We start from the raw sequence: 18,458 nt of genomic DNA, 5'->3' as shown, positions 1-18,458 counted from the left end.
GACTAATAATCCAGGGTACAGTAGTGTAGGGGTTACGTTACTGGACTAATAATCAAGGATACAGTAGTGGAGTGGTTACGTTACAGGGACTAATAATCCAGGGTGCAGTAGTGTTGGGGTTACATTACTGGACTAATAATCCAGCGTACAGTAACGTAGGGTTACGTTACTTGACTAATAATCAAGGGTACAGTAGTGTATGGGTTACGTTACAGAAATAATAATCCAGGGTACAGTAGTGTAGGGGTTATGTTACAGGGACTAATAATCCAGGGTACGGTAGTGTAGGGGTTATGTTACTGGACTAATAATCCAGGGTACAGTAGTGTAGTGGATACATTACTGGGACTAATAATCCAGTGTACAGTAGTGTAGGGGTTATGTTACTGGACTAATAATCCAGGGTACAGTAGTGTAGGGGATACATTACTGGGACTAATAATCCAGGGTACAGTAGTGTAGGGGTAACGTTACTGGGACTAATAATCCAGGGTACAGTAGTGTAGGAGTTACGTTACTGGGATAATACTCCAGGGTACAGTAGTGTAGGGGTTACGTTACTGGACTAATGATCCAGGGTACAGTAGTGTAGGGGTTACGTTACTTGACTAATAATGCAGGGTACAGTAGTGTAGGGGTTACATTACTGGACTAATAATCCAGTGTACAGTAGTGGAGTGGTTACGTTACAGGAACTAATAATCCAGGGTACACTAGTGTAGGGGTTTCGTTACTGGACTAATAATGCAGGATACAGTAGTGTAGGGGTTACGTTACTGGACTAATAATCCAGGGTACAGTAGTGTAGGGGTAACGTTACTAGACTAATAATGCAGGGTACAGTAGTGTAGGGGTTACGTTACTGGACTAATAATCCAGGGTACAGTAGTGTAGGTGTTACATAACTGGGACTAATAATCCAGGGTACAGTAGTGTAGGGTTATGCTACTGGACTAATAATCCAGGGTACAGCAGTGTAGGGGTTATTTTACTGGACTAATAATCCAGGATACAGTAGTGTAGGGGTTACGTTACAGGGACTAATAATCCAGGGTACAGTAGTGTAGGGGTTACATTACTGGGACCAATAATCCAGGGTAAAGTAGTGTAGGGGTTACGTTACTGGACTAATAATGCAGGGTACAGTAGTGGAGGGGTTACGTTACTGGACTAATGATCCAGGGTACAGTAGTGTAGGGGTTACGTTACTTGACTAATAATGCAGGGTACAGTAGTGTAGGGGTTACGTTACTGGACTAATAATCCCTTGTACAGTAGTGGAGTGGTTACGTTACAGGAACTAATAATCCAGGGTACACCAGTGTAAGGGTTATGTTACTGGACTAATAATGCAGGGTACAGTAGTGTAGGGGTTACGTTACTGGACTAATAATCTAGGGTACAGTAGTGTAGGGGTAACGTTACTGGACTAATAATGCAGGGTACAGTAGCATAGGGGTTACGTTACTGGACGAATGATCCAGGGTACAGTAGTGCAGGGGTTATGTTACTGGACTAATAATCCAGGGTACAGTAGTGTAGGGGATACATTACTGGGACTAATAATCCAGGGTACAGTAGTGTAGGGGTTACGTTACTGGACTAATAATCAAGGATACAGTAGTGGAGTGGTTACGTTACAGGGACTAATAATCCAGGGTGCAGTAGTGTTGGGGTTACATTACTGGACTAATAATCCAGCGTACAGTAACGTAGGGTTACGTTACTTGACTAATAATCCAGGGTACAGTAGAGTAGGGGTTATGTTAATGGACTAATAATCCAGGGTACAGTAGTGTATGGGTTACGTTACAGAAATAATAATCCAGGGTACAGTAGTGTAGGGGTTATGTTACAGGGACTAATAATCCAGGGTACGGTAGTGTAGGGGTTACGTTATTGGACTAATAATCCAGGGTACAGTAGTGTAGGGGTTACATTACCGGACAAACAATCCAGGGTACAGTAGTGTAGGGGTTACATTACTGGACTAATAATCCAGGGTACAGTAGTGTAGGGGTTACATTACTGGACTAATAATCCAGGGTACAGTAGTGTAGGGGTTACGTTACTGGACTAATAATGCAGGGTAGAGTAGTGTAGGGGTTACGTTACTGGACTAATACTCCAGGGTACAGTAGTGTAGGGGTTACGTTACTGGACTAATGATCCAGGGTACAGTAGTGTAGGGGTTACGTTACTTGACTAATAATGCAGGGTACAGTAGTGTAGGGGTTACGTTACTGGACTAATAATCCAGTGTCCAGTAGTGGAGTAGTTACGTTACAGGAAGTAATAATCCAGGGTACAGTAGTGTAGGGGTTACGTTACTGGACTAATAATCCAGGGTACATTAGTGTAGGGGTAACGTTACTGGACTAATAATCCAGGGAACAGTAGTGTAGGGGATACATTACTGGGACTAATAATCCAGGGTACAGTAGTGTAGGGGATACATTACTGGGACTAATAATCCAGGGTACAGTAGTGTAGGGGTTATGTTACTGAACTAATAATCCAGGGAACAGTAGTGTAGGGGATACATTACTGGGACTAATAATCCAGGGTACAGTAGTGTAGGGGTTACGTTACTGGACTAATAATGCAGGGTACAGTAGTGTAGGGGTTATGTTACTGGACTAATAATCCAGGGTACAGTAGTGTAGGGGTAACGTTACTGGACTAATAATGCAGGGTAGAGTAGTGTAGGGGTTATGTTACTGGACTAATAATCCAGGGTACAGTAGTGTAGTGGATACACTACTGGGACTAATAATCCAGGGTACAGTAGTGTAGGGGTTATGTTACTGGACTAATAATCCAGGGTACAGTAGTGTATGGGATACATTACTGGGACTAATAATCCAGGGTACAGTAGTGTAGGGGTTATGTTACTGGACTAATAATCCAGGGTACAGTAGGGTAGGGGATACATTACTGGGACTAATAATCCAGGGTACAGTAGTGTAGAGGTTATGTAACTGGACTAATAATCCAGGGTACAGTAGTGTAGGGGTTACGAAACAGGGACTAATAATCCAGGGAACAGTAGTGTAGGCGTTACATTACTGGGACTAATAATCCAGGATGAAGTAGTGTAGGGGTTACGTTACTGGACTAATAATCCAGGGTACAGTAGTGGAGTGGTTACGTTACAGGGACTCATAATCCAGGGTACAGTAGTGTAGGGGTTACATTACTGGGACTAATAATGCAGGGTACAGTAGTGTAGGGGTTACGTTACTGGACAAATAATCCAGCGTACAGTAGTGTAGGGGTTATGTTACTGGACTAATAATCCAGGGTACAGTAGTGTAGGGGTTACGTTACTGGACTAATAATCCAGGGTACAGTAGTGTAGGGGTTAATTTACTGGACTAATAATCCAGCGTACAGTAGTGTAGGGTTATGTTACTGGACTAATAATCCAGGGTACACTAGTGTAGGGGTTACGTTACTGGACTAATAATGCAGGGTACAGTAGTGTTAGTGGATACATTACTGGGACTAATAATCCAGAAAACAGTAGTGTAGGGGATACATTACTGGGACTAATAATCCAGGGTACAGTAGTGTAGGGGTTACGTTACTGGACTAATAATGCAGGGTACAGTAGTGTAGGGGTTACGTTACTGGACTAATAATCCAGGGTACAGTAGTGTAGGGGTAACGTTACTGGACTAATAATGCAGGGTAGAGTAGTGTAGGGGTTATGTTACTGGACTAATAATCCAGGGTACAGTAGTGTAGTGGATACATTACTGGGACTAATAATCCAGGGTACAGTAGTGTAGGGGTTATGTTACTGGACTAATAATCCAGGGTACAGTAGTGTATGGGATACATTACTGGGACTAATAATCCAGGGTACAGTAGTGTAGGGGTTATGTTACTGGACTAATAATCCAGGGTACAGTAGGGTAGGGGATACATTACTGGGACTAATAATCCAGGGTACAGTAGTGTAGAGGTTATGTAACTGGACTAATAATCCAGGGTACAGTAGTGTAGGGGTTACGTTACAGGGACTAATAATCCAGGGAACAGTAGTGTAGGCGTTACATTACTGGGACTAATAATCCAGGATGAAGTAGTGTAGGGGTTACGTTACTGGACTAATAATCCAGGGTACAGTAGTGGAGTGGTTACGTTACAGGGACTCATAATCCAGGGTACAGTAGTGTAGGGGTTACATTACTGGGACTAATAATGCAGGGTACAGTAGTGTAGGGGTTACGTTACTGGACTAATAATCCAGCATACAGTAGTGTAGGGGTTATGTTACTGGACTAATAATCCAGGGTACAGTAGTGTAGTGGATACATTACTGGGACTAATAATCCAGGGTACCGTAGTGTAGGGTTTACATTACTGGGACTAATAATTCAGGGTACAATAGTGTAGGGGTTATGTTACTGGACTAATAATCCAGGGTACAGTAGTGTCGGGGTTAATTTACTGGACTAATAATCCAGCGTACAGTAGTGTAGGGGTTATGCCACTGGACTAATAATCCAGGGTACAGTAGTGTAGTGGATACGTTACCTGGACTAATAATCCAGGGTACAGTAGTGTAGGGGTTATGTTACTGAACTAATAATCGAGGGAACAGTAGTGTAGGGGATACATTACTGGGACTAATAATCCAGGGTACAGTAGTGTAGGGGTTACATTACTGGACTAATAATGCAGGGTACAGTAGTGTAGGGGTTACGTTACTGGACTAATAATCCAGGGTACAGTAGTGTAGGGGTTATGTTACTGGACTAATAATCCAGGGTACAGTAGTGTAGTGGATACATTACTGGGACTAATAATCCAGGGTACAGTAGTGTAGGGGATACATTACTGGGACTAATACTCCAGGGTACAGTAGTGTAGAGGTTATGTAACTGGACTAATAATCCAGGGTACAGTAGTGTAGGGGTTACATTACTGGGACTAATAATGCAGGGTACAGTAGTGTAGGGGTTACATTACTGGACTAATAATCCAGCGTACAGTAGTGTAGGGGTTATGTTACTGGACTAATAATCCAGGGTACAGTAGTGTAGTGGATACATTACTGGGACTAATAAACCAGGGTACAGTAATGTAGGGGTAACGTTACTGGGACTAATAATCCAGGGTGCAGTAGGGTTGGGGTTACTTTACTGGACTAATAATCCAGGATACAGAAGTGGAGTGGTTACGTGACAGGGACTAATAATCCAGGGTGCAGTAGTGTTGGGGTTACATTACTGGACTAATAATCCAGGGCACAGTAGTGTAGGGTTACGTTACTTGACTAATAATCCAGGGTACAGTAGAGTAGGGGTTATGTTAATGGACTAATAATCCAGGGTAAAGTAGTGTAGGGGTTACGTTACTGGAATAATAATCCAGGGTACAGTAGTGTAGGGGTTATGTTACAGGGACTAATAATCCAGGGTACAGTAGTGTAGGGGTTACGTTATTGGACTAATAATCCAGGGTACAGTAGTGTAGGGTTTACATTATCGGACTAATAATCCTGGGTACAGTAATGTAGGGGTTACATTACCGGACTAATAATCCAGGGTACAGTAGTGTAGCGGTTATGTTACTGGACTAATAATCCAGGGTACAGTAGTGTAGGGGTTATGTTACTGGACTAATAATCCAGGGTACAGTAGTGTAGGGGTTACGTTACTGGGACTAATAATCCAGGGTACAGTAGTGTAGGGGTTATGTTACTGGACTAATAATCCAGGGTACAGTAGTGTAGGGGTTATGTTACTGGACTAATAATCCAGGGTACAGTAGTGTACGGGTTACGTTACTGGACTAATAATCCAGAGTACAGCAGTGTAGGGATTATGTTACTGGGACTAATAATCCAGGGTACAGTAGTGTAGGGGTTATGTTACTGAACTAATAATCGAGGGAACAGTAGTGTAGGGGATACATTACTGGGACTAATAATCCAGGGTACAGTAGTGTAGGGGTTACATTACTGGACTAATAATGCAGGGTACAGTAGTGTAGGGGTTACGTTACTGGACTAATAATCCAGGGTACAGTAGTGTAGGGGTTATGTTACTGGACTAATAATCCAGGGTACAGTAGTGTAGTGGATACATTACTGGGACTAATAATCCAGGGTACAGTAGTGTAGGGGATACATTACTGGGACTAATACTCCAGGGTACAGTAGTGTAGAGGTTATGTAACTGGACTAATAATCCAGGGTACAGTAGTGTAGGGGTTACATTACTGGGACTAATAATGCAGGGTACAGTAGTGTAGGGGTTACATTACTGGACTAATAATCCAGCGTACAGTAGTGTAGGGGTTATGTTACTGGACTAATAATCCAGGGTACAGTAGTGTAGTGGATACATTACTGGGACTAATAAACCAGGGTACAGTAATGTAGGGGTAACGTTACTGGGACTAATAATCCAGGGTGCAGTAGGGTTGGGGTTACTTTACTGGACTAATAATCCAGGATACAGAAGTGGAGTGGTTACGTGACAGGGACTAATAATCCAGGGTGCAGTAGTGTTGGGGTTACATTACTGGACTAATAATCCAGGGCACAGTAGTGTAGGGTTACGTTACTTGACTAATAATCCAGGGTACAGTAGAGTAGGGGTTATGTTAATGGTCTAATAATCCAGGGTAAAGTAGTGTAGGGGTTACGTTACTGGAATAATAATCCAGGGTACAGTAGTGTAGGGGTTATGTTACAGGGACTAATAATCCAGGGTACAGTAGTGTAGGGGTTACGTTATTGGACTAATAATCCAGGGTACAGTAGTGTAGGGTTTACATTATCGGACTAATAATCCTGGGTACAGTAATGTAGGGGTTACATTACCGGACTAATAATCCAGGGTACAGTAGTGTAGCGGTTATGTTACTGGACTAATAATCCAGGGTACAGTAGTGTAGGGGTTATGTTACTGGACTAATAATCCAGGGTACAGTAGTGTAGGGGTTACGTTACTGGGACTAATAATCCAGGGTACAGTAGTGTAGGGGTTATGTTACTGGACTAATAATCCAGGGTACAGTAGTGTAGGGGTTATGTTACTGGACTAATAATCCAGGGTACAGTAGTGTACGGGTTACGTTACTGGACTAATAATCCAGAGTACAGCAGTGTAGGGATTATGTTACTGGGACTAATAATCCAGGGTACAGTAGTGTAGGGGTTACGTTATTGGACTAATAATCCAGGGTACAGTAGTGTAGGGGTTACGTTACTGGACTAATAATGCAGGGTACAGTAGTGTAGGGGTTACGTTACTGGACTAATAATCCAGGGTACAGTAGTGTAGGGTTATGCTACTGGACTAATAATCCAGGGTACAGCAGTGTAGGGGTTACGTTACAGGGACTAATAATCCAGGGTACAGTAGTGTAGTGGTTACATTACAGGGACTAATAATCCAGGGTAAAGTAGTGTAGGGGTTACGTTACTGGACTAATAATCCAGGATACAGTAGTGGAGTGGTTACGTTACTGGGACTAATAATCCAGGGTGCAGTAGTGTTGGGGTGACGTTACTGGACTAATAATCCAGGGTACAGTAGTGTAGGGTTACGTTAAATGACTAATAATCCAGTGTACAGTAGAGTAAGGGTTATGTTAATGGACTAATAATCCAGGGTACAGTAGTGTAGGGGTTACGTTATTGGACTAATAATCCAGGGTACAGTAGTGTAGGGGTTACATTACCGGACTAATAATCCAGGGTACTGTAGTGTAGGGGTTACATTACCGGTCTAATAATCCAGGGTACAGTAGTGTAGGGGTTATGTTACTGGACTAATAATCCAGGGTACAGTAGTGTAGGGGTTACGTTATTGGACTAATAATCCAGAGTACAGCAGTGTAGGGGTTATGTTACTGGGACTAATAATCCAGGGTACGGTAGAGTAGGGGTTACGTTATTGGACTAATACTCCAGGGTACGGTAGTGTAGGGGTTACATTACTGGACTAATAATCCAGGGTACAGTAGTGTATGGGTTACATTACTGGACTAATAATCCAGGGTACAGTAGAGTAGGGGTTATGTTACTGGACTAATAATCCAGGGTACAGTAGTGTAGGGGTTATGTTACTGGACTAATAATCCAGGGTACAGTAGTGTAGGGGTTACGTTATTGGACTAATAATCCAGGGTACAGTAGTGTAGGGGTTACATTACCGGACTAATAATCCAGGGTACTGTAGTGTAGGGGTTACATTACCGGTCTAATAATCCAGGGTACAGTAGTGTAGGGGTTATGTTACTGGACTAATAATCCAGGGTACAGTAGTGTAGGGGTTACGTTATTGGACTAATAATCCAGAGTACAGCAGTGTAGGGGTTATGTTACTGGGACTAATAATCCAGGGTACGGTAGAGTAGGGGTTACGTTATTGGACTAATACTCCAGGGTACGGTAGTGTAGGGGTTACATTACTGGACTAATAATCCAGGTACAGTAGTGTATGGGTTACATTACTGGACTAATAATCCAGGGTACAGTAGAGTAGGGGTTATGTTACTGGACTAATAATCCAGGGTACAGTAGTGTAGGGGTTATGTTACTGGACTAATAATCCAGGGTAAAGTAGTGTAGGGGTTATGTTACTGGACTAATAATCCAGGGTACAGTAGTGTAGGGGTTACGTTACTGGACTAATAATCCACAGTACAGCAGTGTAAGGGTTATGTTACTGGACTAATAATCCAGGGTACAGTAGTGTAGGGGTTACGTTACCGGACTAATAATCCAGGATACAGTAGAGTAGGGGTTATGTTACTGGACTAATAATCCAGGCTACAGTAGTGTAGGGATTATGTTACTGGACTAATAATCCAGGGTAAAGTAGTGTAGGGGTTATGTTACTGGACTAATAATCCAGGGTACAGTAGTGTAGGGGTTACGTTACTGGACTAATAATCCACAGTACAGCAGTGTAAGGGTTATGTTACTGGACTAATAATCCAGGGTACAGTAGTGTAGGGGTTACATTACCGGACTAATAATCCAGGATACAGTAGAGTAGGGGTTATGTTACTGGACTAATAATCCAGGGTAAAGTAGTGTAGGGGTTATGTTACTGGACTAATAATCCAGGGTACAGTAGTGTAGGGGTTATGTCACTGGACTAATAATCCACAGTACAGCAGTGTAGGGGTTACGTTACTGGACTAATGATCCAGGGTATAGTAGTGTAGGGGTTACATTACTGGGACTAATAATCCAGGGTACAGTAGTGTAGGGGTTACGTTACTGAACTAATAATCCAGGGTACAGTATTGTAGGGGTAACGTTACTGGACTAATAATCCAGGGTACAGTAGTGTAGGGGTTACGTTACTGGACTAATAATCCAGAGTACAGCAGTGTAGGGGTTACATTACCGGACTAATAATCCAGGATACAGTAGAGTAGGGGTTATGTTACTGGACTAATAATCCAGGGTAAAGTAGTGTAGGGGTTATGTTACTGGACTAATAATCCAGGGTACAGTAGTGTAGGGGTTACGTTACTGGACTAATAATCCGGGGTACAGTAGTGTAAGGGTTATGTTACTGGACTAATAATCCAGGGTACAGTAGTGTAGGGGTTACATTACTGGGACTAATAATCCAGGGTACAGTAGTGTAGGGGTTACGTTACTGGACTAATAATCCAGGGTACAGTAGTGTAGGGGTTACGTTACTGGACTAATAATCCAGGGTACAGTAGTGTAGGGGTTACGTTACAGGATTAATAATCCAGGGTACAGTAGTGTAGGGGATACATTACTGGACTAATAATCCAGGGTACAGTAGTGTAGGGGTTACATTACTGGACTAATAATCCAGGGTACAGTAGTGTAGGGGTTACATTTCTGTACTAATAATCCAGGGTACAGTAGTGTAGGGGATACATTACTGGACTAATAATCCAGGGTACAGTAGTGTAGGGGATACATTACTGGACTAATAATCCAGGGTACAGTAGTGTAGGGGTTACATTTCTGTACTAATAATCCAGGGTACAGTAGTGTAGGGGTTACATTACTGGACTAATAATCCAGTGTACAGTGGTGTAGGGGTTACATTACTGGACTAATAATCCAGGGTACAGTAGTGTAGGGGTTACGTTACTGGACTAATAATCCAGGGGACAGTAGTGGAGGGGTTACGTTACTGGACTAATAATCCAGGGTACAGTAGTGTAGGGGTTACATTTCTGTACTAATAATCCAGGGTACAGTAGTGTAGGGGTTACATTACTGGACTAATAATCCAGTGTACAGTGGTGTAGGGGTTACATTACTGGACTAATAATCCAGGGTACAGAAGTGTAGGGGTTACGTTACTGGACTAATAATCTAGGGTAAAAGTAATGCATGTTTTATGTACCTCTTGCAGTCCCTACAACCCTCGCTATCTCTGTAACCTCCTCCAGCCCCTACAACCCTCCCTATCTTTGTAACCTCCTCCAGCCCCTACAACCCTCCCTATCTCTGTAACCTCCTCCAGCCCCTACACCCCTCCCTATCTCTGTAACCTCCTCCAGCCCCTACAACCCTCCCTATCTCAGCAACCTCCTCCAGCCCCTACAACCCTCCCTATCTCTGTAACCTCCTCCAACCCCTTCACCCCTCCCTATCTCTGTAACCTCTTCCAGCCCCTACACCTCTCCCTATCTCTGTAACCCTCCTATGACCCTCCGAGATCTCTGCGCTCCTCCAATTCCGGCCTCTTGACCATCCCCCCGATTTTAATCGCTCTACCATTGGCGGCTGTGCCTTCAGCTGCCTGGGGTCCCTGAGCGCTGGAATTCTCTCCTTGAACTTCCCCACCTCCCTCTTTCTCTTTCTCGCTCTCTCTACTCCTTTAGAACCTCCACATTTGACCAAGCTATCGGTCACCAGTCCTCCTGTCTCCTTCTGAGTGTCAGCTGTCATATTGCATCGCTCCTGTTGATGTGCCCAGTGCTGCTCCTTGACACGCAGTCATTGAATGAATTGACTGCTCTTGCCTCATACTCAAGTGCCCTCAGTCAGGGCAAGAACCCTGATCTCCTTTTCTCTGCTCTTGGATTTGAGATTCAGTCCCCTGTCTGAGATCAACGGGATCTCCTTGCCTGGCGGACGGCCGGTACTTACTGGTGTTGTAGCACTTCTTGATGTCCAACTCTTCGACAAGGTTGGTCACAATCTGCTCCTTCTCCTGCAGCTTCATCGAGCTGGGCAATTTCAGGTGGGCCTGGTACTGTAAGGGTTAAAAGGATGACAAAGAGGCAAGGAGTCAGCGCGGCATCACACCGCAGGAAAACCCCAGGCTTCATTTCTGGCCTAGTTAGCCAGATTCCGCCCTCTGTGTACCACAGAGCAAAAATGGCCCATACGCAGACTTTACCTTTGTGGCCTACAGCTGTGGTTAGCCTGATCTCACACCCAATGTATATGTGGTACTGACCTCCCCACACGAACCGAGCAGGAAAAGCCCAGGCTTCATTCGCGGCCTAGTGAATTAGCTGTGATTCCTCATGCACTTGTTGTGGTTGAGGCCCACACCAGCTGAACAGGAAAAGCCCAGGCTTCACTTGCGGCCTAGTGGATTAGCCGTGATTCCACACGCACTCGACGTGGTCGAGACCCCGCACCAGCTGAGCAGGAAAAGCCCAGGCTTCACTTGCGGCCTAGTGGATTTCACACACCCCCTTCCCACCCCGCAGCTCCCATGCCCCGGCCCTCCCACTCACCATGAGCGTGTCCTTGAGCGTCAGGTTGGGGAAGAAGATGTCTTGCTGCATGACGTAGCAGATAGTGCGGCGCAGTTGTTTGTTGAGCGGCACCCCGTTCACCTTGATAGTGCCCGACTTCACGGGCTGCCTCCCGGAGAGGGCACTGAGGAGTGTGGTCTTACCCGAGCCTGCAAACGAACGATGCGTCAACGGTCAATGGTGAGAGCCACAGCTCCTCGTCCCCGACCCCACTCACCACCCCCCACCGGCTCCCACCCACCCCCCAATCTCCCACCCAACCCGGCCCTCTTGCTCCCCACCTCCCTCCCTCCCCCCAACCCCAGCATCACTCTTCCTCCCCTACCTCGCTCCCACGTTCCCTACTCTTTTCCCCCTTCTCCCCACCACCCCCCCACCCCCCACTTACTTGTGCCCCTCCCCACATGACTTCCCACCCCCCCACCCCTCCTCCTCCAAACAGCCGGCCATTCAGCCCATCTTCGTTGCTTCTTTGGCTGGGCTAGCCCGGCAATTAAGTCGCGCGTTCCCCATCCCCCTGCAAATTTTTCCCCCTTCAAGTATCGAGGCAGGTCCCCCATGTCGAGGCGTCCCTATCGAATCTGCTTCCGCCGCCCTTTCGGGCAGTGCCTCCCAGATCACAACAACTCGCTGTGTGGGTGAAAAAACATCTCTCCTCATCTCCAACCCCCAACCCCGCCCCCCACCCCATTCCGGTTCTATCCCATAAATCCCTAAGACATAGTAGCATGACCTCATCGAACAGTGGAGCAGGCTCAATGGTCCTCTCTGACAACGCTCAACTCTACTTTCCTGCCTCCTCCCCATAACTCTCGATTCCCTGACTGATTAATAATCTCTCTCTATCTCAGCCTTGAATATACTCAATGACCCAGCCTCTACAGCTCTCTGCGGTAAAGAATTCCACACATTCACTACCCTCTGAGAGAAGAAATTCCTCCTCATCTCTCTCTTAAATGGGTGACCCCTTACTCTGAGATTATGCCCTCTGGTCCTAGACTCTCCCACAAGGGGAAACAACCTCTCAGTATCTACCCTGTCAAGCCCCCTAAGAATCTTCTATGTTTCAATAAGGTCGCCTCTCATTCTTCTAAACTCCAATGAGTACAGGCCCAACCTACTCAACCTCTCCTCATAAGAAAATCCCTCCATGCCCGGGATTAACCTAGTGAACCTTCTCTGGATTGTCTCCAATGCCAGTATATCTTTCCTTAGATAAAGGGACCAAAACTGTTCACAGTATTCTAGATAAAAACAAAAAAACTGCGGATGCTGGAAATCCAAAACAAAAACAGAATTACCTGGAAAAACTCAGCAGGTCTGGCAGCATCGGCGGAGAAGAAAAGAGTTGACGTTTCGAGTCCTCATGACCCTTCGACAGAACTAGGTGTGGTCTAACTAGTGCCTTGTATAGTTTTAGCAAGACTTCCCCATCTTTATACTCCATTCCCTTTGAAATAAAGGCCAACATTCCACTTGCCTTCCCTATTACCTGCTGAACTGGTAAGTTAGCTTTTTGGGATTCATGCACGAGGACCCCCAAATCCCTCTGTGCTGCAGCTTTCTGCAGTCTTTCTCCATTTAAATAATATTCAGCTCCTCTATTCTCTTATTCAAGCTCTTACTCCTATCTGAATGGTGCAGTAGCCGAATGGCCTACTCCTGCTCCTAGTTTCTATGTTTCTTCAATCTGAGTCCCCCCCACACCCACCCCACCCAAACCAACCACACCACCCCACCCCCCACCGACCCCCCCAACACTCTGCACCCCGATACCCCACCCCACCCTGGTGACCAAGCCCCTCCCTAGGTTTCTCCCTGCTTTACCCGATCGAAAAACCTTCGCCATTCGTCACGCCTCGACTCAATCTCCCCCTTGACCTTCTCTGCTCCCCGGCAGAACCACCCCGGACTCTCCACGTTGACTGGAGAGTCCCCCAACCCCCCACCCCACCGGCAGCCCCCCTCCCCCCCTCCCCCCCACCCCCCAACACCCCCACCCACCCCCCCCACACCCCGTGTCTCATCGCTGGTGCCTTTCTGGTTGCGCATCCTCTCTGAGGCCTTGACAACCCTCCTGAAGCGGGCTGCCCGGAAGCGGGGGCAGGTTTGGCCGTGGATTTGATGCCCGCCTCTGAGGGGGAGGGGGGGGTGAATGGGCACTCGCTCAGTGCCTGTGACGACGGAACCACCGCAGCAGAAAGGCGGAGTTGGGGGTAGGGGTGGGAGGGAGCGTTGACAGGCAGTCCCCCTGCCCTCGTTGCCGATTTCATCCCTCCCACCACACGGACAAAACCCTGGAACTCCCTGCCTAACAGCGCTGTGGGATGTCTGGCCCACCGCCCCCAACAAAGCCTGTCCACCATCTACAAGGCACAAGTCAGGAGTGGGATGGGACACTCCCCACTTGCCTGGATGAGTTGCAGCTCCCGCAACACTCAAGAAGCTCGACACCGTCCAGGACAAAGCAGCCCCGCTTGATCGGCCCCCCATCCACAAACATTCACTCCCTCCCCCACCGACGCACAGTAGCAGCAGCGTGTGTACCATCTACAAGATGCACTGCAGCAACTCACCAAGGCTCCTTCGACAGCGCCTTCCAAACCCACCACCTCTACCATCTAGAAGGACAAGGGCAGCAGACACATGGGGAACACCCACCGCCTGGAAGTTCAAATCAGAGCCGCTCACCATCCCGACCTGGAAATATATCGGCCGTTACTTCACTGTCGCTGAGGTCAAAATCCTGGGACTCCCTCCCTAACAGCGCTGTGGGTGTACCTACACCACACGGGACAAAATCCTGGAACTCCCTCCCTAATAGCACCGTGGGTGTATCTACACTACACGGACAAAATCCTGGAACTCCCTCCCTAACAGCACTGTGGGTGTACCTACACCACACGGGACAAAATCCTGGAACTCCCTCCCTAATAGCACCGTGGGTGTATCTACACTACACGGACAAAATCCTGGAACTCCCTCCCTAACAGCACTGTGGGTGTACCTACACCACACGGGACAAAATCCTGGAACTCCCTCCCTAACAGCGCTGTGGGTGTACCTAAACCACACGGGACAAAATCCTGGAACACCCTCCCTAACAGCGCCGTGGGTGTACATACACCACACGGGGACAAAATCCTGCAACTCCCTCTCTAACAGCGCTGTGGGTTTACCTACACCTCATGGATAAAATCCTGGAACTCCCTCCCTAACAGCGCTGTGGGTGAACCTACACCACACGGACAAAATCCTGGAACTCCCTCCCTAACAGCGCTGTGGGTATACCTACACCACACAGCGGACAAAATCCTGGTACACCATCCCTAACAGCACTGTGGGTGTACCAACACCACAGGGACAAATTCCTTGAACACCCTCCCTAACAGCACTGAGGGAGTACCTAAACCACACGGACAAAATCCTGTAACTCCCTCCCTAACAGCGCTGTGCGTGTACCTACGCCACACGGACAAAATCCTGGAACTCCCTCCCTAACAGCGCCGTGGGTTTAACTACACGACACGGGAAAAGATCCTGGAACTCCCTCGCTAACAGTGCCGTGGGTGTACCTACAACAAACGGACAAAACCCTGGAAATCCCTCCATAACAGCGCCGTGGGTGTACCTACAACACACACAGGGACAAAATCCTGGAACACCCTCCCTAACAGCGCTGTGGGTGTACCTACACTACACGGACAAAATCCTGGAACACCCTCCCTAACAGCGCCGTGGGTGTACCTACACCACAGGGGACAAAATCCAGGAACACCCTCCCTAACAGCGCCGTGGGAGTACCTACACCACATGGACAAAATCCTGGAACTCCCTCCCTAACAACACTTTGGGTGTACCTACAACACACGAGACAAAATCCTGGAACTCCCTCCCTAACAGCACTGTGGGTGTACCTACACCACACGTGACAAAATCCTGGAACTCCCTCTCTAACAGCGCCGTGGGAGTACATACACCACACGGGGACAAAATCCTGCAACTCCCTCTCTAACAGCGCTGTGGGTTTACCTACACCTCACGGACAACATCCTGGAACTCCCTCCCAAACTGCGCCGTGGGTGTACCTACACCACACGGGACAAAATCCTGGAACTCCCTCCGTAACAGCGCTGTGGGTGTACCTACACCACACGGACAAATTCCTGGAACTCCCTCCCTAACAGCGCTGTTGGTATACCTACACCACACAGCGGACAAAATCCTGGTACACCCTCCCTAACAGCACTGTGGGAGTACCAACACCACAGGTACAAATTCCAGGAACACCCTCCCTAACAGCACTGACGCAGTACCTAAACCACACGGACAAAATCCTGTAACTCCCTCCCTAACAGCGCTGTGGGTGTACCTAAACCACACGGACAAAATCCTGGAACTCCCTCCCTAACAGCGCAGTTGGTGTACCTACACCACACGGGACAAGATCATGGAACTCCATCCCTAACAGCGCTGTGGGTGTACCTACACCACACAGACAAAATCCTGCAACTCCCTCCCTAACAGCGCTGTGGGTGTACCTACACCACACGGGACAAAATCCTGGAACTCGCACACTAACAGCGCCGTGGGTTTACCTACACCACACAGGGGACAAAATCCTGGAACTCACTCCCTAACAGCACTGTGGGTGTACCTACACCTCAAGGACCAAACCCTGGAACTCCCTCCTTAACAGCACTGTGGGTGTACCTACACCACACAGACAAAATCCTGGAACTCCCTCCCTAACAGCGCTTTGGGCGTACCTACACCACAGGGACAAAATCCTGGAACTCCCTCCCTAACAGAGCTGTGGGTGTACCTACACCACAGGGACAAAATCCTGGAACTCCCTCCCTAACAGAGCTGTGGGTGTACCTACACCACAGGGACAAAATCCTGGAACTCGCTCCATAACAGCGCCGTGGGTGTACCTACACCACATGGGGACAAAATCCTGGAACACCCAGCCTAACAGCGCCGTGGGTTTACCTACACCACACGGGACAAAATCCTGGAAATCCCTCGCTAACAGTGCCGTGGGTGTACCTACACCACACAGAAAAAATCCTGGAACTGTCTCCCTAACAACACTGTGGGTGTACCTACACCACAGGGACAAAATCCTGCAACACCCTCTCTAACAGCGCTGTGGGTTTACCTACACCACACGGACAAAATCCTGGAACTCCCTCCCTAACAGCGCCATGGGTGTACTTACACCACACAGGACAAAATCCTGCAACTCCCTCCCTAACAGCGCTTTGAGTGTACCGATACCACAGGGACAAAACCCTGGAACACCCTCCTTAACAGCGCTGTGGGTGTACCTACACCACACGGACAAATTCTTGGAACTCCCTCCCTAACAGCGCTGTGGGTGCACCTACACCACACGGACAAATTCCTGGAACTACCTACCTAACAGCGCTGTGGGTGTACCTACACCACACGGACAAAACCCTGGAAATAGCTACCTAACAGCGCCGTGGTGTACCTACACCACAGGCAGAAAACCCCGGAACACCATCCGTAATAGCGCTGTGGGTGTACCTACACCACAGGGACAAAATCCTGGAAACCCTCCCTAACAGTGCCGTGGGTGTACATACACCACACGGGGACAAAATCCTACAACTCCCTCTCTAACAGCGCTGTGGGTTTACCTACACCTCATGGATAAAATCCTGGAACTCCCTCCCTAACAGCGCCTTGGGTGTACCTAAACCACACGGGACACAATCCTGGAACTCCCTCCCTAACAGCATTGTGGGTATACCTACACCACACAGCGGACAAAATCCTGGTACACCCTCCCTAACAGCACTGTGGGTGTAACTACACCACATGGACAAAATCCTGGAACTCCCTCCCTAACAGCACTGTGGGTATACCTACACCACACAGCGGACAAAATCCTGGTACACCCTCCCTAACAGCACTGTGGGTGTACCAACACCACAGGGACAAATTCCTGGAACACCCTCCCTAACAGCACTGAGGGAGCACCTAAACCACACGGACAAAAACATGTAACTCCCTCCCTAACAGCGCTGTGCGTGCACCTACACCACACGGACAAAATCCTGGAACTCCCTCCCTAACAGTGCCGTGGGTTTAACTACACGACACGGGAAAATATCCTGGAACTCCCTCCCTAACAGCGCTGTGGGTGTATCTACACCACACGGGGACAAAATTCTGGAACTCCCTCGCTAACAGTGCCGTGGGTGTACCTACAACACACGGACAAAACCCTGGAACTCCCTCCCTAACAGCGCTGTGGGTGTACCTACAACACACACAGGGACAAAAACCTGGAACACCCTCCCTAACAGCGCTGTGGGTCTACCTACACCACAGGGATAAAATCCTGGAACTCCCTCCCTAACAGCGCTGTGGGTGTACCTACACTACACGGACAAAATCCTGGAACTCCCTCCCTAACAGCACCGTGGGTGTATCTACACTACACGGACAAAATCCTGGAACTCCCTCCCGAACAACACTGTGGGTGTACCTACAACACACGGACAAAATCCTGGAACTCCCTCCCTAACAGCGCCGTGGGTGTACCTACACCACAGGGGACAAAATCCTGGAACTCCCTCCCTAACAGCGCCGTGGGTGTACCTACACCACATGGACAAAATCCTGGAACTCCCTCCCTAACAACACTGTGGGTGTACCTACACCAAACGTGACAAAATCCT

The 18,458-nt window shown here is 47.7% G+C and overlaps 1 protein-coding gene across 3 annotated transcripts in view; it reads right to left on the bottom strand.

The window, feature by feature from the left end:
* The window catches only part of LOC121269399 (ABC transporter G family member 27-like), a 120,598-nt gene that overhangs the window by 24,036 nt on the left and 78,104 nt on the right, over positions 1 to 18,458 (bottom strand). For all 3 annotated transcript variants that reach the window (XM_041173997.1, XM_041173998.1, XM_041173999.1), the window contains exons 3-4: positions 11,722 to 11,891; positions 11,123 to 11,228 (exon numbers count right to left, since the gene is read on the bottom strand). In XM_041173997.1, the coding sequence (XP_041029931.1) occupies positions 11,123 to 11,228; positions 11,722 to 11,891 (276 nt within the window). The remainder of the gene's footprint in view (positions 1 to 11,122; positions 11,229 to 11,721; positions 11,892 to 18,458) is intronic.

This window comes from Carcharodon carcharias, chromosome 24 (assembly GCF_017639515.1).
Source record: "Carcharodon carcharias isolate sCarCar2 chromosome 24, sCarCar2.pri, whole genome shotgun sequence".
NCBI classification, from domain to species: domain Eukaryota; kingdom Metazoa; phylum Chordata; class Chondrichthyes; order Lamniformes; family Lamnidae; genus Carcharodon; species Carcharodon carcharias.
The sequence above is the reverse complement of the archived record's forward strand: the minus strand, read 5'-3'. Positions and strand labels throughout refer to the sequence as shown.